General features: G+C 45.2%; 1 protein-coding gene across 2 annotated transcripts in view; it reads left to right on the top strand.

Annotated features, from left to right (window-relative positions):
- SLC16A1 (solute carrier family 16 member 1) overlaps positions 1–20,169 on the top strand; it is a 48,752-nt gene that overhangs the window by 12,188 nt on the left and 16,395 nt on the right. For both annotated transcript variants that reach the window (XM_073667176.1, XM_073667178.1), the window contains exon 2: positions 6,751–6,988. In XM_073667176.1, coding sequence (XP_073523277.1) covers positions 6,772–6,988 — 217 coding nt within the window. In that variant the 5' untranslated portion in view covers positions 6,751–6,771. The remainder of the gene's footprint in view (positions 1–6,750; positions 6,989–20,169) is intronic.

Genomic DNA, 20,169 nt, shown 5'->3' with positions numbered 1-20,169 from the left:
GCTGCCAGAACGCTAAGGTAGTCAGCGTGTGCCAGAATGAACAGTCCCTTTTAATGACTAATGATGCAATAGCTGCTCCCTCCTCCGAATGACGTCCCAGTGCTATTTCCAACCTGGAACCATCTGATGTGAATGCATAATCCAGCCATGTGGCCTCTTCAGCTATAAATGCTTGTCCTTGTCACGAGACTTGGCGGTAACTTGAACAATTCCAGAGTCTGTTCTAGCCTCATTTACTCTTGTGCTGGTGCCAGGCCATGCTTCAGCCTACTCGGCTGCTTCTGGCTTACAGGAACTCTAGCTCTATATTATTGTCAGATTTTCTGAACATTTAATAAGATGAAGATTAACAGGTAACAATATATCGAGGATTTATTTTCTCTACATGTAGATCTTTGGAGATCTGTCTGTTCTGAGCCTGAACACTAACCCTACTTGTAGCCTTCAGAATTGCTGGGTCATTTAGCTTTCTGCTTGCTAGGTAAGCATGGTGTTCTTTATTGGGAAAACAGATTTTACCATGTGCTTGCAATTCAGAGGACTTTATTAAAAAGTCACCCACACTTCTTCCCAAACCATGATGTTATTTGATATTAGATTCAATAGCCACTGATCTTCTTCCATCTCTATTCCATCAAAATATGGAAATGTTGCAGCAGATCTTCAGTAGTGATGTGACACAGTAATGTCACGAGACAGCGTACACAGGCATCTATATCTGCTCTTCTGTGCGGGGCTACTCACAAGTCATCTGTAGACCTTCTTTTCATAGTTGTTGGCTAAATCTGCTAGTAATGAGCGACACTGCATGAGCCCGCGAGAAACAAGAGCCTGTGAGCGATCCATGCTCTAGAACAAGATTTAAAATGGATCTCCCTGCATCAAGTTCATTCAATGTTTTCTATGGAGAAGCCTATAATGGGGAGCCTTACTCTCTGCATGCTGCCTTTTAAAATACCATTAAATATTTCACTATAGACTTTAAATGGAACCACTCATCAGATTTCCCCATTAAAAAGCCATTTTAAAAAGCCATTGTCACCACGTTATCCAGCTTTTACTGAAACTCTGATGAGCTTAACATATCACCTAAGCTGTGGTGTATAGCTTAAAAGCCCCCAAACTTTGAAATGATGCAGTGGAGCATTCTCTTGTGCACCCACCGGCATCTCCGGACCATGCTTGGCTTTGATATTTTTTGTTACTCATACGAGAAAATCACTGATGGTAAAAACTGAAACCCCCCACCAAATACTGATGAAAATCATTGACGCTTAAGGTTGGGTTCACACATTGCATATTTGGTATGGTTTGTGTGCACATAAAATCCATGGCACTTTACAGTACCAGCACAATGGATGAGTTGTAATTTAATGTCAGCACAGCAAGTCCATTTCTGTTGTAGAAAATCACGTTTTTGGTTAGTTTTTTTTTTTTAAAAATTGTTTCATGACAACCGCAGGTTCCACTGGTCTAATTTTTTTTTCACGTGGATTCCGCAACAAAAAATGGATGGAAATATATTAAGATTAAATGCATAACGTGTGCTTTCAGTCTGAAGTGGGAGTACTTTGCGGCCTCAGGATTTGCTCAGATTGATGCACTAGCTACGTGTTTTGTCCAACCCCATCCCCACCCCTTCCTCCTTTCTCTTATAGTCACACAGATATATTGGGATGAGCAATGTGTGGTAACCTTTAGTCCATATTTCCTTCCGTTTTTCACACTGTCATTTGCTTTGAAGGCTTTTATGCCACCAGCAGACAAACCCATGGTGACTAAGCACGTATACGTCATCATCCCGGGGAAGTCTGTGCTCATTCTCTTCCTGACTACGTAACTCTTTACTAATGAAGCCTCATGTTCCTAAATAAAGAAAAACCCCTTCATAGGTTGTTCAGAGGCACGTACTGCACGTAGATCACAGTAGTGTCCAGTATCGCCAGAGCTGCATCTGTCCTGATGTTACCCTGAGAGCAGCTGGAAAAGCTACTGCAATACTAGCTGTCTTTTACCGCTCTGACACTTATTTCCATTTTCTCTTCTTTTTTTTTTTTTTTTTCCTAGAAACTGATCTTCATAGCTCTAAATATTCAGCAAATATATTCTTAACCTTCAAATAAAGAGTCCTTGCTGCTATAAAATGTTTTGCCTTCTAGGGGTTAAATTATTTTGAGCCGGTGCTTATTCCTCTGCAGACTTATTGGTTATAGAAAGTGCATGTTAGGTTAAGTTCCCACAATGAGGTTTTGGTGAGTTTTTAACTTTTGTATTTTCATTTCATGCATAGTTATTGTGCAGACTACAGTTTTAATCGGATGAGTCCTATCCCTGTTTTTTACGGATCACACTCCTACTCATGTTATTGTACGGGGCCATGTAGCCTGCATGAATTGCCTCCAGGAATCTGTTTCATGCCTGGATCTCTGGAAAACATCGGACTGCACTCGGGTGACATCCAAGTGCAGTTTGGTTTTTATAGGACAACTTTTATGTAAATTTTGAATTTTGCATAATATTAGTATATTTTCTGGTAGAGGACCTGTCCCACTGTACATGCGGTCTGATCTGTGGACTGCATGGTATAAAGAAGCTGATATATAGGTTTGTTGGGGAAATATTCTGTATGACTTGTATGTTATTCATTGACATCCCTTGTGTTTGTATACACGCGTCCAGTGGGTGGTCCTATTGACAGCCATTTAGCATGCACAATCACAGGTGAAACTGTTAATCTCTGAATAATACCGCCCAGTGGACTCGTTTGCATACTAAAATTTCACTAAATAAAATGCAGATTTTACTTAACTGTTCTCAGGGTTGGACCGGCCCACCAGAGCACTGGAGAATCCTTGGGTGGGCCCTGGCTTCTCCTTGAGGAGAGTTCATAGTGCAAACCTTGAAAAAAGGGTTTACTGTCACTTTTAGTGATTGTTTACCAAGCAGTTAAAAGATCGGGCTGGCTCTGCACTGCTTCCTTCTCCGAGGAGGCATCAGAGGCTATCCGGCTGCTCTTTGTGGTCTCATCCTTGCGGTTTCTTTTCAGTGCATTAGAACTTAAAGAAATCCTGCAAAATACAAAGTTCTCCCTGTTCTGGAAGTAAAGTGCCAAATCTATGCTCCATCAGGGTGCGTTCCCACGTTCAGCATTTGCTGCCGTTCTGACACTGCGTATTTATGCAGGGTTAAAACCGCAGCGTCCAGATGTTGCAGCATTGTGGATGGGATCTCTAGAAATCCCATGTCCACTATGCGTCTGTGCACTCACTCATATAGTGACACCTTAGTGGATGTAACCATGGATACCTAGGGCACTGCAGTAGCTTATCTGAGGTAAGCGATATAGCGAATCAGAAGAACTATACTAGATTTCTAATTGAAGGTATTTGCTAATGTTATTACACCTACTACACATTGAGATAGCATTTTGGAGATGGGAATACCCCTTTAAGGCTAATGCCCCTAAAGATCCCCATATAACTTTTCTGCTTTGCTTCCTGTGCCCTGACATTAGCTCTGCTCTCAGTCATTGCTTCCTTCTTACATTTCCCATCATTCCTTGTGCTGGGTTGCAAGCCAGCAGTGAGCACACCCCCTGTAAGTCAGCATAAACCTTTCTCACTCCTCCCCCAGCATCAATCCGCATGATATTCTGTACTGGATACTGTTACGGGAAATAGAAGTAATGCACAAAACACCAGGTCAGGAGCCCAGTATAATTATATTCCCTACTCCCCACCCAACGGATAAAGGAGATGGATTTGTTGGATGGGGAGAGATGCGAATGTATTCATGTTACAGCAGGGTGTACATACATTGCACAGGGTATACAGCAATGTGTGTGCATGTATAAATACAGATATAATGGGGGCTGTCTGTAGCAGCATGCACAGGAACAGTGTGGGCTCTGCAGGATAGAGCCATGCCCACCCAAAAGTTTCTGGAACTGAGGGAGGTTTTGGGGTGACCTAACGGGAAGCCAGGAGGATCTCAGCCAGAGGGCATGCGACCAGAAGAATTTGGGGAAGCAAAGGATTTATTAAAGTGCTTACCTATGGGAGTTGGCCACTACTTAACATGTCCCTTTCATGTGAGCTAACCCCTTTCATATTGCGGTTTATCTTCTGATGGGGCATCCACCCATGTTTGTAGATGGGGTGTAGTCTAACTAGATTTTCAGATTACTGACTTTAGAGCAACAAGGCAGAGGTTACACAAATGCACGGTTAGTGTTTTAGTACTCTGCAAGCTGTTTTTGGATAAAATACTGCATATTTTAGGGGCCGATCGGAGGAACCCTGGAGCCAGTTTGAGTTTTAGTGGGTTATATGGAAATTCCTACATTGTCTCATCAGTCCATAGTACTTTCAGATTTCCATATGCACTTGCCCATTGATTCCTATGATTTGATCACTATTCTAACACTTGAATTGTTACAAAAATCCTTGACACCTACCCTCGGATGTGCAATTTTCTCTTTCGGCTGTCATTGCTGGCCAACTTTCAGGAGCCAGGTAGCTAATGTACACTGCTCAAAAAAATAAAGGGAACACTTAAACAGCGGAATATAACTCCAAGTGAATCAAACTTCTGTGAAATCAAACTGTCCACTTAGGAAGCAATAATGATTGACAATCAATTTCACATGCTGTTGTGCAAATGAAATAGACAATAGATGGAAATTATTGGCAATTATCAAGACACCCTCAATAAAGGAGTGGTTCTGCAGGTGGGGACCACAGACCACATCTCAGTACCAATGCTTTCTGGCTGATGTTTTGGTCACTTTTGATTGTTGGTTGTGCTTTCACACTCGTGGTAGCATGAGACGGACTCTACATCCCACAGAAGTTGCTTAGGTAGTGCAGCTCATCCAGGATGGCACATCAATGCATGCTGTGGCAAGAAGGTTTGCTGTGTCTGTCAGTGTAGTGTCCAGAGGCTGGAGGCGCTACCAGGAGACAGGCCAGTACACCAGGAGATGTGGAGTGGGCTGTAGGAGGGCAACAACCCAGCAGCAGGACTGCTACCTCCGCCTTTGTGCAAGGAGGAACAGGAGGAGCACTGCCAGAGCCCTGCAAAATGACCTCCAGCAGGCCACAAATGTGCATGTGTCTGCACAAACGTTTAGAAACCGACTTCGTGAGGGTGGTATGAGGGCCCGACATCCACAGATGGGGGTCGTGCTCACAGCCCAACACCGTGCAGGACGCTTGGCATTTGCCACAGAACACCAGGATTGGCAAAGTTGCCACTGGCACCCTGTGCTCTTCACAGATGAAAGCAGGTTCACACTGAGCACATGTGACAGAGTCTGGAGACGCCGTGGAGAGCGATCTGCTGCCTGCAACATCCTTCAGCATGACCGGTTTGGCAGTGGGTCAGTAATGGTGTGGGGTGGCATTTCTTTGGAGGGCCACACAACCCTCCATGTGCTCGCCAGAGGTAGCCTGACTGCCATTAGGTACCGAGATGAGATTCTCAGACCCCTTGTGAGACCATATGCTTGTGCGTTTGGCCCTGGGTTCCTCCTAATGCAGGACAATGCCAGACCTCATGTGGCTGGAGTGTGTCAGCAGTTCCTGCAAGATTAAGGCATTGAAGCTATGGACTGGCCCGTCCGTTCCCCAGACCTGAATCCGATTGAGCACATCTGGGACCTCATGTCTCGCTCCATCCACCAACGTCACGTTACACCACAGACTGTCCAGGAGTTCAGGTTTAGTTCAGGTCTGGGAGGAGGAGATCCCACAGGAGACCATCCGCAACCTCATTAGGAGCATGCCCAGGCATTGTAGGGAGGTCATACAGGCACGTGGAGGCCACACACAATATTGAGCCTCATTTTGACTTGTTTTAAGGACATTACATCAAAGTTGGATCAGCCTGTAGTGTGTTTTTTCACTTTAATTTTGGGGGTGACTCCAAATCCAGGCCTTTATTGGTTAATAAATTTGATTTCCATTGATTTTTGTGTGATTTTGTTGTCAGCACATTCAACTTTGTACAGAACAAAGTATTAAATGAGAATATTTCATTAATTCAGATCTAGGATGTGTTACTTGAGTTTTCCCTTTATTTTTTTGAGCAGTGTATAAAGACGTGCTGCTGGTGGCCCTCCCTTGCCCTTCCTGAAACTCGGCCCTTAGTTAATATAACCTTGTCCTCGTTAACATTAGACAGAATATATCCATACTTGGTGTTCATAGTGTAAACCTTGGTCATGAGTGCTGGCGTTTTTGGCAATTGCTTGTGTAGTTCTTGGCTCAGTCTTTTATAATAGTTTGCATCACTAACTCCTACGCAGAACATTGTAATGGAGGAATGAACAGGCAGTAGTCTTAAAGGGGTTGTCCAGTCTAAGTAAAGTGCGCAGACATTTTAATTGTAACAGTGTGCGATGGGACCACGATACCCCTGTATTTCTCATGCAAGTGGGCGACCGCGTGACTACTTGTATGAGATTTTCATACCTGCGGTCACATGCCATCTAGACTTTGCCGGCTTCTCTCGATCTTGGGCAGCGACTGTAGAACTTGCTGCTTTGACTGGACAATCCCTTTATAGAAAATAACCTTTGGGAATTATAGTAGTAGTTTCAGGGGCATGGAGAAGAAAAACTGATTGAAAACCTTTGGACGACACTGCTAGAGAATACCCCTTCTTCCCAAATAATGAATGTAATTGTGCAGCATTTACCGTACTTCTTGTCCAATGCAACATAATTTTTTTTTAATTTTTTTCTTTCAGAAAGTTTAAAACAGCAGCAAGATGCCACCTGCAGTTGGAGGACCTATGGGTTACACCCCGCCGGAAGGAGGCTGGGGCTGGGTTGTGGTTATTGGAGCCTTTGTGTCCATTGGTTTCTCCTACGCCTTTCCCAAATCCATTACAGTTTTTTTTAAAGACATAGAAGTAATATTTGGTGCAACAAGTAGTGAGGTCTCATGGATTTCTTCAATTATGCTGGCTGTGATGTATGCTGGAGGTAAGGCTTTATTAATAAAATTATTGGAGGGGGGTTTAGGGTGGTAAACAATATTCATTTCATTTTTTTTTTTTTTTTTTTTTTTTTCTCAAGTCGGTTTTCGTTTTTTTTTTCTTAAATGTAATATAGTTGACCGTTTTATTACCTAATGATTGACACCACCGTGACCTGTTCATATTCTAATCTGAAATAACCATCGAAAGGTAACTTGTGTCACTGTTTATGGGGATGTCAGGAAAGACCAGTTATCTAATGTGTAATGGGGCTTAAAGGGGTTTTCCCATGAACCAAAGTTCACTTTAATCAATAGATCTTGGAATGATAATAATTTCCACAATTGGATGTGTTTAACTAAAATGTTCCTGTGCTGAGATAATCTTATAAATGTGCCCCTGCTGTGTACTGTGTAATGGCTGTATCTAACAAAATAGGGACATGGTCTGATTATCCTGGGCAGGGGAGGAAGCAAGAGTATACAGACAGGGCAGCACGGGATCACAGCTGATTCTTTTTGTGAGGTAAAACATTTCCCTAACTGTTTTTAAACAATGTTTTACTTCAAAGAATCAGCTGTGATCCCATGCTGTAATGTCTGTATACTCTTTTGCTTCCTCCCCTGCCCAGGAGATGTGGTATGATCAGACCATGTTCCTGCACGGTCAGACACAGCCATTACACAGCACATAGCAGGGGCACATAAGATTATCTCCACACAGGGAACATTATATTTAAATATCCAATTGTGGAACTAATTATCGTTCCAAGATCTATTGAATAAAAAACTTTTATTTGTGCGAAAACCCCTTTAGGCTGTGTGCCCACTATGCGTTTTCCAAGCGTTTATGCTGCGGAATTTCCGCAGCATAAACGCTTGGGAAACGCTTGGTAATCCGCCCCCATGGTCCCCAATGACAAGCCGTAATGTCAATGCCCATGCTGCGGATTTTTCCACAGCGTTTATGCTGCGCTCAAAAATCCGCAGCATGTCCATTAATTTTGCGGACACGCAGCGTGATCGCCGCCATTGACTTGCATTGAAACACATAATATCCGTGTCAGTACATTTGTACACACGGATATTATGCGTTTCTATGTGCGGATGGTACCCAAGTCTGGAGGGGAGGAGACTCTCATCCAGACCTGAGTACCATAGAAACTGTAAAAAAAAAAGAATTTAAAATAAAAAAATTAAAGTTTATACTCCCCTTCTGATGTCCTCCCGGTGTCTTGCATTGCTCGCGCTGTTGTGAAGGACCTGCCATGACGTCACTGAGTCATGTGACCCATTACATCGCTCAATGACGTCACCGCAGGTCCTTCACAACAGCGCAAGCCGCCCAACACACCAGACGCAGCGGAGATAACACCGGGAGGACATCAGAAGGTGAGTATAAACTTTTATTTTTTTATTTTTTTACCATTCTTATTCATTTTTTTTTTTTTTTTTTAAACTAACTTAGTCACACTACTATAAATCCATGTCGGTTGCATGGATTTATAGTAGTGTGAGCAAGTTGTCAAGCACTTTCCAAGTGATGCTAAAATCGCTTGGAAAAGCGCTTGATAACTCGCATGCGGAAATGCATGTGAAGAACGCTTGACAAACGCTTCTACCTGGCGGGAAAAACGCATGTAAAAAAAGCATGCGTTTTTCCTGCCAGGGAGAAGCGTAAAAAATATGCAGCATTTCTGCATCGTGGGCACATAGCCTTAATGTTTAGACTTTGTCATGCCATATAAAAACCCCATAACTAAGTAGTAGTAAATCCAATTTCACTCTGGAGTAGAACCAGTTTCCTTATGAATTAAACCAGATATCCACACAGATTTGAGCCCCTGCCGAACCCATGTCTGATTTTCATGTGGAAGATTTTTTGGCATCTATTATCAGAAGTCATGTACTTGAGAGATTCTCTTCTCTAGAAGTGTTGCTTCTTGGACATAAGATTTTCTCATACGATGCCCAATAAAGCCTAAATCGGCAGCAAACAGGTTCTCGAAGCTCCATAATATGATCTATCGCAGGAACTCATTGTTTTGTCATGTTCATGAGGCTTTATAGGATAGGAGATAACTGACCCTCTGATGGGCCCTGCAACAATCTTAAGCGACGATGCCCTGAAACCAGTGACTTGGACTCACAAGAGCATGGTCTTCAGTGGAGTGGAGCTACCCATGCTCTGTCCGCTTGATTCATTCTGTGAAACTGCTTGAGAAAGCCAAGCATGGTGACCTGTCTGACAGTCCCACAAGATAATGGATGGATAGGGGATGAGTTACTATTTTGAGATTAACCCTTTGAATGTGCTACTGAGACATCCCCTTTCATTCTCCAGGATGATGAGCTAATGTCCCTGGGTACTGCAACCAGCAGTCTTTACCAGTCAGACACTGCCAGCCGGGCTCCTTCCCAGCTTCTGTGATGCCCATATGTATTTGCGACTACTTTTTTCTTTTTCCTCTGTTATGATGAAATGTGAATTTTTGATGTGAATGGATTAAGAGCCTGACATCCGGTAACTTAAGTAAGCCGTCCAACCTCGTCCTGCAGAGGTTGCTGAGTGTTGGAGGACTTACAGAGTGATCTTTGTATCCAGCAGCCCCTCCCCGAGCCATGGCCTGATCCTCTGCAGGTTCACTGCCTGTTCGCTCTTGCGCTCTGGATTCGTTGCTGTTTTTTTTTTTTTTTTTCCCTGGAGTTTCAGGCAGTGGCTTATGTATAATTAATGCACTTATTTCAGTGGGAAATGATGTTTTATGATTTATAATGCAATTGTGCTATTATGCCAATACAAAAAGTAACCACTTTAATAACTGACTTGTGATTACGGGTGGGCATCCATCTGGAGTTTTATGCCGAATGGACCTTACTAAAGAGCTGATGTTGCATTTTGTAAAATGGCTACTTCTGATAGCAATTTTCTGCATAGGGAATAAAAGCGCTGTGAAGATGGCCTGCGCGGGTGGAAAAGAGTCTCTTGCTGCAAGGTAGGTCAATGAGGGTTCCTTTATTCAGACGATTCATTTCAACTCATCTTGGAGTCTTTTTCAAGTCGCATAATGACTCACTTGTTTTTTTTTTTTTTTTTAATTACCCGAAATAGATGGCAGAATGGCGTCGCTGCGCATTGTCTGAATATAAGTAACCTCATTGAACTACCTTGCAGCAAGAGACACTCTTGCATCCACGCAGCCCATGTTCAAAGTACTTTTATTCTCTATTTGGAGAACTTATTACCTGGGGACACCCTGCAGGCATGAGCCAGCAACCACACACATCCCGATAAGACTCCTTTTTTATTTATTTTCTCATGTTCTTAAATACCCCACAGCTTCTCTCTACATCTGATTAAAAACCTTTTATACAATTTTCATCCTGATCTTGAGTATTCCATAGAAATATATGGCAGTTAAAGGGTTTCATAAATCAATAGTACATCTGACAATAACCAACTTTGTAATGTAGCTTTTCAGAGCAATGTACTTTTGGCCTCCTGGATTCATCTTTCAATCAGTTCATGGGTAAAATCTTTATTTCAAGAAGACAGATTTTCCCATTTTACCAAAATAAAAGATGACAGTTGGTGCCTTTACAATTCTATCGAGAGGGCTGGATTTAAAGGTAGACACACATTCTACTGCACTTTCCATAGCAGTTTGAGCCCCATCTATCATCTCCTATGTCAGTAATGCACAGAGACAGATATTACCTGTGAATTGAGACTGTTCAGTTTAGTAGGAGAGAAGTGGATTTCTCTTATCAAGATTAGTGATGAGCGAGCACTAAAATGCTCGGGTACTCGTTGCTCAGGTCGAGCACATTGGAATACTCGGGTGCTCGACCCGAGCAACGAGAACTATGTAAGTCTATGGGAAACGCGAGCATTTTTCAGGCGGCTCCCCCGGCTTTCTGCAGAGGGCCTAAAAATTGCCCAAATCAATGGGAACAGTGCTCAAATGACATGGGAATAGCATGGGGAAGACCCCTGGACACATTTGACTCCCAGGTCACTGCTGTCAACAACATGGTCAGAGTATTACGCCACTTTTACGGACTCACAATAAAACATACAAAAACCAAACCAAAATGGATTTTCCTGGGAAATATGTTAAGGAACATCCTTTCCAGGGTAATGAGTTGTATATAAGGCAAAATAAATAGCCCAAGGTGTGGAGGAGTATTTTTGGTTATGTTCACACGTAGCATTTTTGATGCGTTTTTGCATTGCTTTCAACAAAGACAAATGCATTCACTGGGAAGTGTCATTTTAACGTTTTACAACCTTATCTGGCCATGTGGTGTGTGACACATCATCAGACACATGCATACAGTGCTGAAAAGACATGGGAACAGCATGAGGAAGACCCCTGGAAGCATTTCTGACTCTCAGGTCACTGCCTAAAAGTGTGCCCATCATGAGTGATCCTTGGCGCATGCGAAGATTCCTCCTGCCATGCACTGGTCATTGCAGACTTGCAACAATCACCGTCCACGTCCTTGTCCCAGTGCAGCGTTCAGTTGTCCCTACCCCATTCCTTGGAATGCAAGTTCAAGTATGCAGCCACCCACCCACAGGCTGCAATACTATAAATTTTTGACAGCTGCTTGCACTTGAAATGTGGCCTTTTAGGCTCGTGGAGGCGGAAGCTTTTCATAACCTCATGCCGACGGCGGCCGGGTGTCTATACTCGGTCCCCAGCCGCCACTGTTTCTCCCGGTGTCGTCTCCTCCTTCCACAAGCATGGGTCCCACAACATTACCCGTGCCCTCCCAGTGCACTTACTGGGAAGGACGGCCTAACCACAAACACGTGGCCAGGGACGGTATGGAGCCAGTCCACAGCTTTTTTTTTTTTTTTGCTGACTTTTATTTAGCTCGGTGAAAGGACTGGCATAGAGGGAAACCGTATCTACCCCGGCTGTCATTTCTCCGTCACCAGGTTCCGCCCATTGTCACACACGACCATGCCTGGCTGTCTGTTCAGCGGTGAGAGCCATAGAGCAGGCTGCTGTGTTACAGCTTTCAACAACTCTGTAGCGCTGGGTGATTTGTCAATTAAGCATGTTATCTTCAGCACAGCCTGTTGCCGCTTGGCTAAGGCAGTGCTGTCAGCTTGTGACTGATGTGGTCATTTCGGAGATGGAGGAGGAGGAGGTGCAGGAGCTGAACAATGTGATTACATTGAGGTTAAATTGGTGATGCTGTTTTTTATACTAAAGATCCTATTATCCTATCATTTTAACATTTTACAACCTTATCTGGCAATGTGGTGTGTGACACATCAGACACATCCTGTTTTATGTATGATGGAGAGACTCTGAAAGTCATAAAGCCTATTTCTCAACACGCCTTCCACGACAGCATTGGAGGATGTTGTCCTCGCCCTATTGGGGGACAGGAACATAGAGAGATTAAAAGCCCCTCCCCACCGTCAATCCCCAGTGTTTTCCTGTCCCCCTTGGGGCATTGAGAGATCCTGCAGTGCTGTCGGGCCGGCAGGGCAGCGCAGCGCTGTATTTCCTTTACCTGTGTGCCGGACAGTGGTCTGTCGGGGTGCTCCCTCCTTGCTGCTCCCCTTTGGGGGACCACCCTGGCTTCCTGCGCCCCACTGAGTAAAGCAAGCCAGGGGATCGTTCATGCCAGAGGCCGCTCCCGCCCTCAGGCATCTCCTCTTACCTGAAGCGCGGTTTCCGCGCGCACCGGCACCACCGTGCATCCCTGGATGCGACGTCGGCGCGCGCACCGGAAGTGGCGTCGCTGCGGGCCCTGCCTCTCCGGCCTGAGCATTCCACGCTGCATGTGGATTCCACGCTCCTCAACTGGCGGGCGGTTGGGCGCACTCACGCCGGGTGACGTCACTGCGGCCATCGCTCCGGTTGGGGATGCTGAATGACAGGACCAAAGGCCCATACCAAACGTGGATTGGCCCTTTAAAGTGACCGGAAAGGGGAGGGGACTGAGGCCCCTTGCTGGGAGGCACGGTTTTATTTAAAACCCCCCTGAAGACACCAAAAGGTAAGGCTATTTCCACCATATTCCCACTATGGAAGGTGATAGGTCCTGTACCCCTGTATCTGCAGAGCCCAGCATGCCCTCGGCTACAGTGAGTAGTACCTGGGTGGTCACTATGGGGTTATCTCTGCCTCCTTTTAAGATGACACTAGATCTCCCCTCCTTCTATTTCACATGGGTCCCCTTCTCTTCCCCTTTCTTAGGAGGACAAGGCCCCCGCTTCTAAGAAGGATAAAGACCAGCCCTGTAGATGTTGCATCTGTACAAAATAGCTGTCCTCATCCTATAAGAAGTAGTTGTGTCAGCCCTGTACGGATAAAATAATTAGAGAAGAAAACCCCTCACTGATCGAGTAGTTTAGATCACTCGTTAAACAGGAGGTCCAGGCCTCCTTTGCTGCCCTGCCTGTCTATTCCTCCTCCAGGCCCTCTGGAGAGGAAGATCCAAGAGTTAGACTCAGATGTGGTCTCTATGGAGGCTAGTAGCTCAGCCTCTGATGATTTTGAGGAATTGGCATCCGTAGGGCCTGCCAAAGCAGTCGAAACCGGTAGATATTATTTTTTCTCGGACAACTTAGAGGAACTACTGGATGCTGTTAGAGGCACTATGGGGCTGGAAGAAGTGGAGGTTCCCTGTTCTGTTCAGGACGAGATGTTCAGGGGTCTTAAAACCAAAAAACAGACTGGGTTTCCAGTCCATGAGGTAATTGGGGATCTCATCCGACAGGAATGGGAGTCCCCGGAAAATCGCCTCAGCACCCCTTCGGAATTAAAACATAGGTTTCCGTTAGGGTGATGGTTTTGAATGGGAAGTCCCTAAAGTAGACATCCAGGTGGCTAGGGTAGTGCGAAAAACCTCACTTCCCTTTGAGGACTCGTCCCAATTAAAGGATCCTTTGGACTGCAAAATGGAAAGCGTCCTTAAAAAAATCATGGGAAACCTCCTCTGCCTCTCTCAAAGTCAATATTTCCTCGACTTGTGTGGCCAGATCCCTCTTCAAATGGCTGACTCAACTGGAGGAACACCTGTCTCAGGGCACGTCCAGGGCAGACCTACTTGACTCCATCCCTCTCCTTCAAAAAGCCACAGGTTTCTTAGCGGACGCCTCGGCTAATTCAGTCCGTATCGTGGCCAGGGCAGCTGTCCTGTCCAATACTGCTCACCGTGCACTATGGCTCAAAACATGGAGTGGGGACGTCACCTCTAAAGTCGAGCTCTCTTCCATTCCATTCCATTCCAAGGAAAATATGTATTTGGCCCAGCCCTGGATAAAATCCTGGAAAAGGCCTCTGACAGGAAGAAAACACTTCCTGAACAGAAACGGGCTAAGAAACGTTCCTTTCGGCCTTCCCAAAGTCACCCCTCACAGTATAGAGGAAAGGGAAAATTTGGGCGCTGGAGCTATCCCAAAGGCGGCAAGGGTCGCAACATCCTTGTACCCCAGAAACAACACCAGCAACAGGACAGGCAATGACTTGGTCCGTGTAGGGGGCGGCTTTCGAATTTCTTTCCCCAGTGGCAGGCAATATCTTCCTGCCAGTGGATCCTCAATACCATCGAGGAGGGTCTTCTATTGGAATTCGAGAGTCGCCCCACTCAGATCCTGAGGGTCACATCCCTTCCCTCAGGATCTCCTATCGGTCGCCCTTAAAAACCTTCTGGATTCGGGAGTGGTGTCTCTAGTTCCCCCTGGCCAGGAGGGGACAGGTCACTACTTAAAAATATTCCTAATACGGAAGCCATCAGGGACCCCACGCATCATAATCAACCTGAAGTCCCTAAACCATCACATCAAATACCGACGTTTCAAGATGGAGTCTATAAAATCAACTATTCCCCTAATAGGGAAAGACTTCGTCATGGCAACTATAGATTTAAAGGATGCATACTACCATGTGCCGATTCATAAGTCCCACAGAAAGTTCCTGCAGTTTGCAGTCCTTAGGGACAATATAACAGTTCACTACCAGTACAACGTACTGCCTTTTCGGCATCTCTTCAGCACCCCGGGTGTTTACGAAGATCATGGCAGAAGTCATCGCACTCATCCAGAAACAGGGCGTGTGCATAATTCCATACTTGGACGACATGTTGATTGTTTCTCCCTCAGTAGCAGCTCTCAATCTTCACGTCTCTATAACCTTAAGGACCCTACGGTCTCTAGGTTTGATTCCAAACCTAAAAATATCGGAACTCCTCCCTTCATCAAGGAGGAAATTCCTTGGTGTATCACTGGACTCCCAACAAACAGATTTCCTTTCTACCATTGGAGCATCAGACAGCTCTCAGATCCAAAATCTCAAATTTCAGACGCCAAGAGAATCCAACGTTGAGAGCGACAATGTCTGTCTGTCTGTTTTTGGGTCTATGACAGCCTGTATCCAGTCGGTGTTGTGGGCCCAGGTCCACTCAAGTCCTCTCCAGGATCATATCCTAAGATCCTGGAACAGACAAAGGGACTCACTAAACGAACGGTTCAGGACCCCTGGTCGGATTAAAGCTTCTCTTTTTTGGTGGCTAAGCTCCTGAAATCTTCAGAGGGGTATTTCTTGGACCCAGGACCCTCTGATTTCAGTGACTACCGACGCCAGTCTAAGAGACTGGGGAGCTATGGTGGCCCAGATTCCCTTTCAAGGCAGATGGAGTCCTGAGATCAGTGCCAGATCTTCCAACTTCAGGGAGCTAATGGCGGTAGAAAAAACGCTCAGAGCGGCAGTCGACTTAATCCAGGGTTCTCACATCAAGATTCTCTCAGACAACGTGACCACAGTTGCCTTCCTTCGTCATCAAGGAGGTACGAAGGTACACAGCCTAAAACAGATTGCAGGCCGAATATTTTTTTGGGTAGAACATCATCTCTTATCACTTTTCAGCAATCCACCTGAAAGGCTCAAACAACGTCCAAGCAGACTTTCTAAGCAGGGAAGATATCCAGCCAGGAGAATGGAGCCTGATTCCTCAGATTTTCCAGTCGCTGGTAGCCAAATGGGGTCTCCCCGAGGTAGATCTCTTGGCCAGTTGGTCAAACACAAAACGTCCCCTCGTCTTTTCTTTGGACAGACGGGACAAGGCCATGAATTTGGACGCATTAGCCCATCCCTGGCATTTCAGGCTGGTCTATGCGTTCCCTCCGATACCGCTGCTAGCGAGAACCATCCAGAAAGTCAGGATAGAGAGAGTGGCAACAATTCTGGTGGCCCAAAAGGCCTTGGTTCGGGGCCATCAGAGAACTCTGCCTAGAGGGTCCGGTAATACTACCACAGTTAAACAATCTTCTTTCTCAAGGGCCCCTGTTCCATCCCAATCCTCAGTGGCTAAACCTGGCAGCCTGGTTACTGAAGCCGAGATCTTTAAGATCCAAAGGTCTCTTGGAAGAAGTTATAAAAACTCTTCAACAGAGTAGGAAGCCAGTAACCAACGCGATATATGGAAAAAATTCCTATCATGGTACGCTCCGGATACTCCTGATACCTCACATCCCAACATTGCTCGGATCCTTGATTTTCTACAGAGTGGATTGGAGTTGGGTCTCAAACCTAGCACTCTTAAGGTGCAGATTTCAGCCCTAAGTTCCATATTCGACCAGTATTTACCCTCTCATAGGTGGATCAAGAGATTCCTAACTTCAGCACTCAGACTTCAACCAAAAATTCAGTCTCAGGTCCCATCCTGGGATCTAAATGTGGTACTCAAGGGTTTAACCCTCTCTCCCTTTGAGCCTCTATCCTCTAGCTCAATACAGACTCTCTCTCATAAGACTGCCTTCTTAGTAGCCATCACTTCAGCATGGAGAGTAGGAGAGCTTCAGGCCCTTTCTATCAGAGAACCTTACATGAACGTGACCGAAGATAGAATTACGCTTCGCCTGGACCCTTCCTTTCTCCCAAAGGTAGTTACGGACTTCCATCGTTCCAAGGAAATCATCCTTCCCTCCTTCTGCCAGAATCCTTCCAATCCAAGGGAAGCAGAGTTCCACCTCCTAGATGTCCCCAGAACTGTCCTTTATTATCTTCAACAAACTGAGTCTTTGAGATTGGATGGAAACCTTTTTATACAACACTCAGGGCAGAACAGAGGAAGGAAGGCGGCTAAGTCCACTATAGCAAACTGGATCAAAAAGGCAATTGGGGAAGCTTACAGCAATCAACAAATGAATACACAGATTGCCTTAAAAGCTCATTCTACCAGATCCACATCAACTTCATGGGCCGAAAGAGCGGGTGCTTCTACTGAGCAGATTTGCAGGGCAGCTACATGGTCTTCCCTTCATACGTCTTTTAAACATTATGGAATAGACTTATCATCCACTAGGGATTTAGCCTTTGGTAGGAAAGTCCTACAAGCTATTGTCCCTGCCTAATAAAATATCGTTGGTATTCCTCCAATGCTGTCGTGGAAGGCGTATTGAGAAAATAGAATTAGTCCTTACCGGTAATTCAGTTTCTAGAAGCCTTCCACGACAGCACGAATTTCCCTCCCTATGGATTCCATATAACTGTCAGGTAACCATTTTTCCAGGTGATCTTGGTAAACATTGGGGATTGACGGTGGGGAGGGGCTTTTAATCTCTCTATGTTCCTGTCCCCCAATAGGGCGTGGACAACATCCTCCAATGCTGTCGTGGAAGGCTTCTAGAAACCGAATTACCGGTAAGGACTAATTCTATTTCTTATAGGGCCATCAAACGGCCCTTACTATTCTTAAAGGCCAGCAGTCGGCCCTCGCTATTGTTAGAGAGCCATCAGCCGGCTATGCTTTGTTGTTCCCATTATTAACAAGTAGGTCTCCTATACTGTTATTGCGTATCCAATGACTGCAAGGGCTGCCAAAAATTTAAACGCAACCCAATACCCCTTTGAAGAGACAGAGGAGGGTCTCAGTAAAAAAAAAAAAAAAAAAATGTTCCCATTATAAAAGAGCGGGTCTCCTATAGTGGTAATGCCCATGCTGTGACTGCAAGGGCTGCCAAAATTTGGGAAAAGCCCCACTAAGAATTTAAAGACACACAGAGCAGGGCCACAGTAATGACAAATTCCCATTAGAAAGGAGAGAGTCTCTCTCATAGTGTTGGCCTATGCAGTGAATGCAAGGGCTGCCCAAAATTTGGAGGCACTTCAATGACCCTTGGAAGAGACGTGGAGGAGGGTCTCATAAAAAAAATGTTCCCATTAGAAAGGAGTGGGCCTCCTATACTTGTAATGCCCATGCACTAAGTGTATGGGCTGACAAACATTTACCCCTGGGGGGTATACATGAACATACTGTGTAAAATAAAAATTTTTTTTTTACTGGCATCATAAGCACCCTTTAAAAAAATTATGTGGGTGTTGCATCACGGACCACGGTCACCCTGGTGATATGGTGGTGGAGGATAAGGAGAAGGAGGAGGACAAGAGCAAATGGCCACAATCAGGAAGCGTATACCCATGTGTGGGTGTGAAAAGCTGCATGGGAATACACCTCCCAAGAATAGACACTGTATTTGAGTTTGTTACTCTATCATTCAGTGGTGTTCAGTCTGGCCCAATCCAGCCCTTGTTCATTTTTAGAAGAGTCAGCCTGTCAGCATTTTCAGTTGACAGGCATATGCGCTGATCAGTTATAATTCCACCAGCGGCACTAAAAACCCGCTCTGATAAAACGCTAGCGGCAGGGCAGGCCAGGAACTCCAAGGCATAGAGAGCCAGTTCATTCCACGTATCCAGCTTGGATGCCCAATAATTATAAGGTACAGAGGAATCACGGAGGACGTTGGTGCGGTCGGCAAGGTACTCCATCAGCATCTTCGAAAACTTTGCACTCCTTGTGAGAGTACCCCGTGCCTCAGGGCCTGTGCGATGGGAGGTCTGAGAAAACTCTCCCAGAACTTTGACAGTGGTTCCCCTGCCTCTGCTGGATTGAAGTTGTCTCTCTCGCCTGTACTCCTTGGTTGTCCAATGAAGTGTGCCCTCTGCCGCCAGCGTTTTCAGATGGGAATTTTTTTTAATAGTTCCGCAACAAGGGCCTTCTGGTACAGCTCCATTTTTGTAGACCTGTCCGCCTCAGGAATAAGAGATATAAAGTTCTCCTTGTAGCGTGGGTCTAGAAGTGTCACCAATTAGTAATGTCTGTCACCCAAAATTTTGACAACGCAAGGGTCGTGGGAAAGGCAGCGTAACATAAACTCAGCCATGCGTGCCAGACTACTAACAGGCAAGACTTCCGTGTCCTCACCAAGAGGATGACTGACCATGCCCACCTCCACCTCCTCCTCCTGAACAGACGGCTTGACAGCTGTGCAGGTCGTACCATCTATAGTGCATGAAACTAGCTCCCTTTCTTCCTTCTTTCTTTCTTCCTTCTTTCTTTCTTCCTTCTTTCTTTCTTCCTCCTTTCTTTCTTCCTTCTTCTTCTTCTTCTCCTCCTCCTTTCTTCTTCCTTCTTCTTCTTCTCCTCCTTTCTTCTTCCTTCTTCTTCTTCTCCTCCTTTCTTCTTCCTTCTTCTTCTTCTTCTTCTTCTTCTTCTTCTTCTTCTCCTCCTTTCTTCTTCCTTCTTCTTCTTCTCCTCCTCCTTTCTTCTTCCTTCTTCTTCTTCCTTCTTCCTTCTTCTTCTTCTTCTTCTTCTTCTCCTTCTCCTTCTCCTCCTCCTTCTCCTCCTCCCTCTCCTTCCTCCTCCTTCTTCTTCTTCTTCCTTCTTCTTCTTCTTCTTCTTCTTCTTCTTCTTCTTCTTCTTCTTCTTCTTCTTCTTCTTCTTCTTCTTCTTCTTCTTCTTCTTCTTCTTCTTCTTCTTCTTCTTCTTCTTCTTCCTCCTCCTCCTCCTCCTCCTCCTCCTCCTCCTCCTCCTCCTCCTCCTCCTCCTCCTCCCCTTCTTCTTCTTCTCCTCCTCCCTTCTTCTTCTTCTTCTTCTTCTTCTCCTCCCTTCTTCTTCTTCTTCCTCCTCCTTCTTCTTCTTCTCCTCCTTTCTTCTTCCTTCTTCTTCTTCTCCTCCTCCTTTCTTCTTCTTCTTCTTCTTCTTCTTCTTCTTCTTCTTCTTCTTCTTCTTCTTCTTCTTCTTCCTTCTTCTTCTTTCTTCTTTCTTTCTTCTTTCTTTCTTCTTCTTCTTCTTCTTCTTCTTCTTCTTCTTCTTCTCCTCCCTTCTTCTTCTTCTTCTTCTTCTTCTTCTTCTTCTTCTTCTCCTCCTCCTCCTCCTC

This window comes from Phyllobates terribilis, unplaced genomic scaffold (assembly GCF_046119375.1).
Source record: "Phyllobates terribilis strain yellow unplaced genomic scaffold, ASM4611937v1 Scaffold_2__4_contigs__length_985480577, whole genome shotgun sequence".
NCBI classification, from domain to species: Eukaryota; Metazoa; Chordata; class Amphibia; order Anura; family Dendrobatidae; genus Phyllobates; species Phyllobates terribilis.
This window is presented reverse-complemented; position numbering and strand designations above follow the sequence as displayed.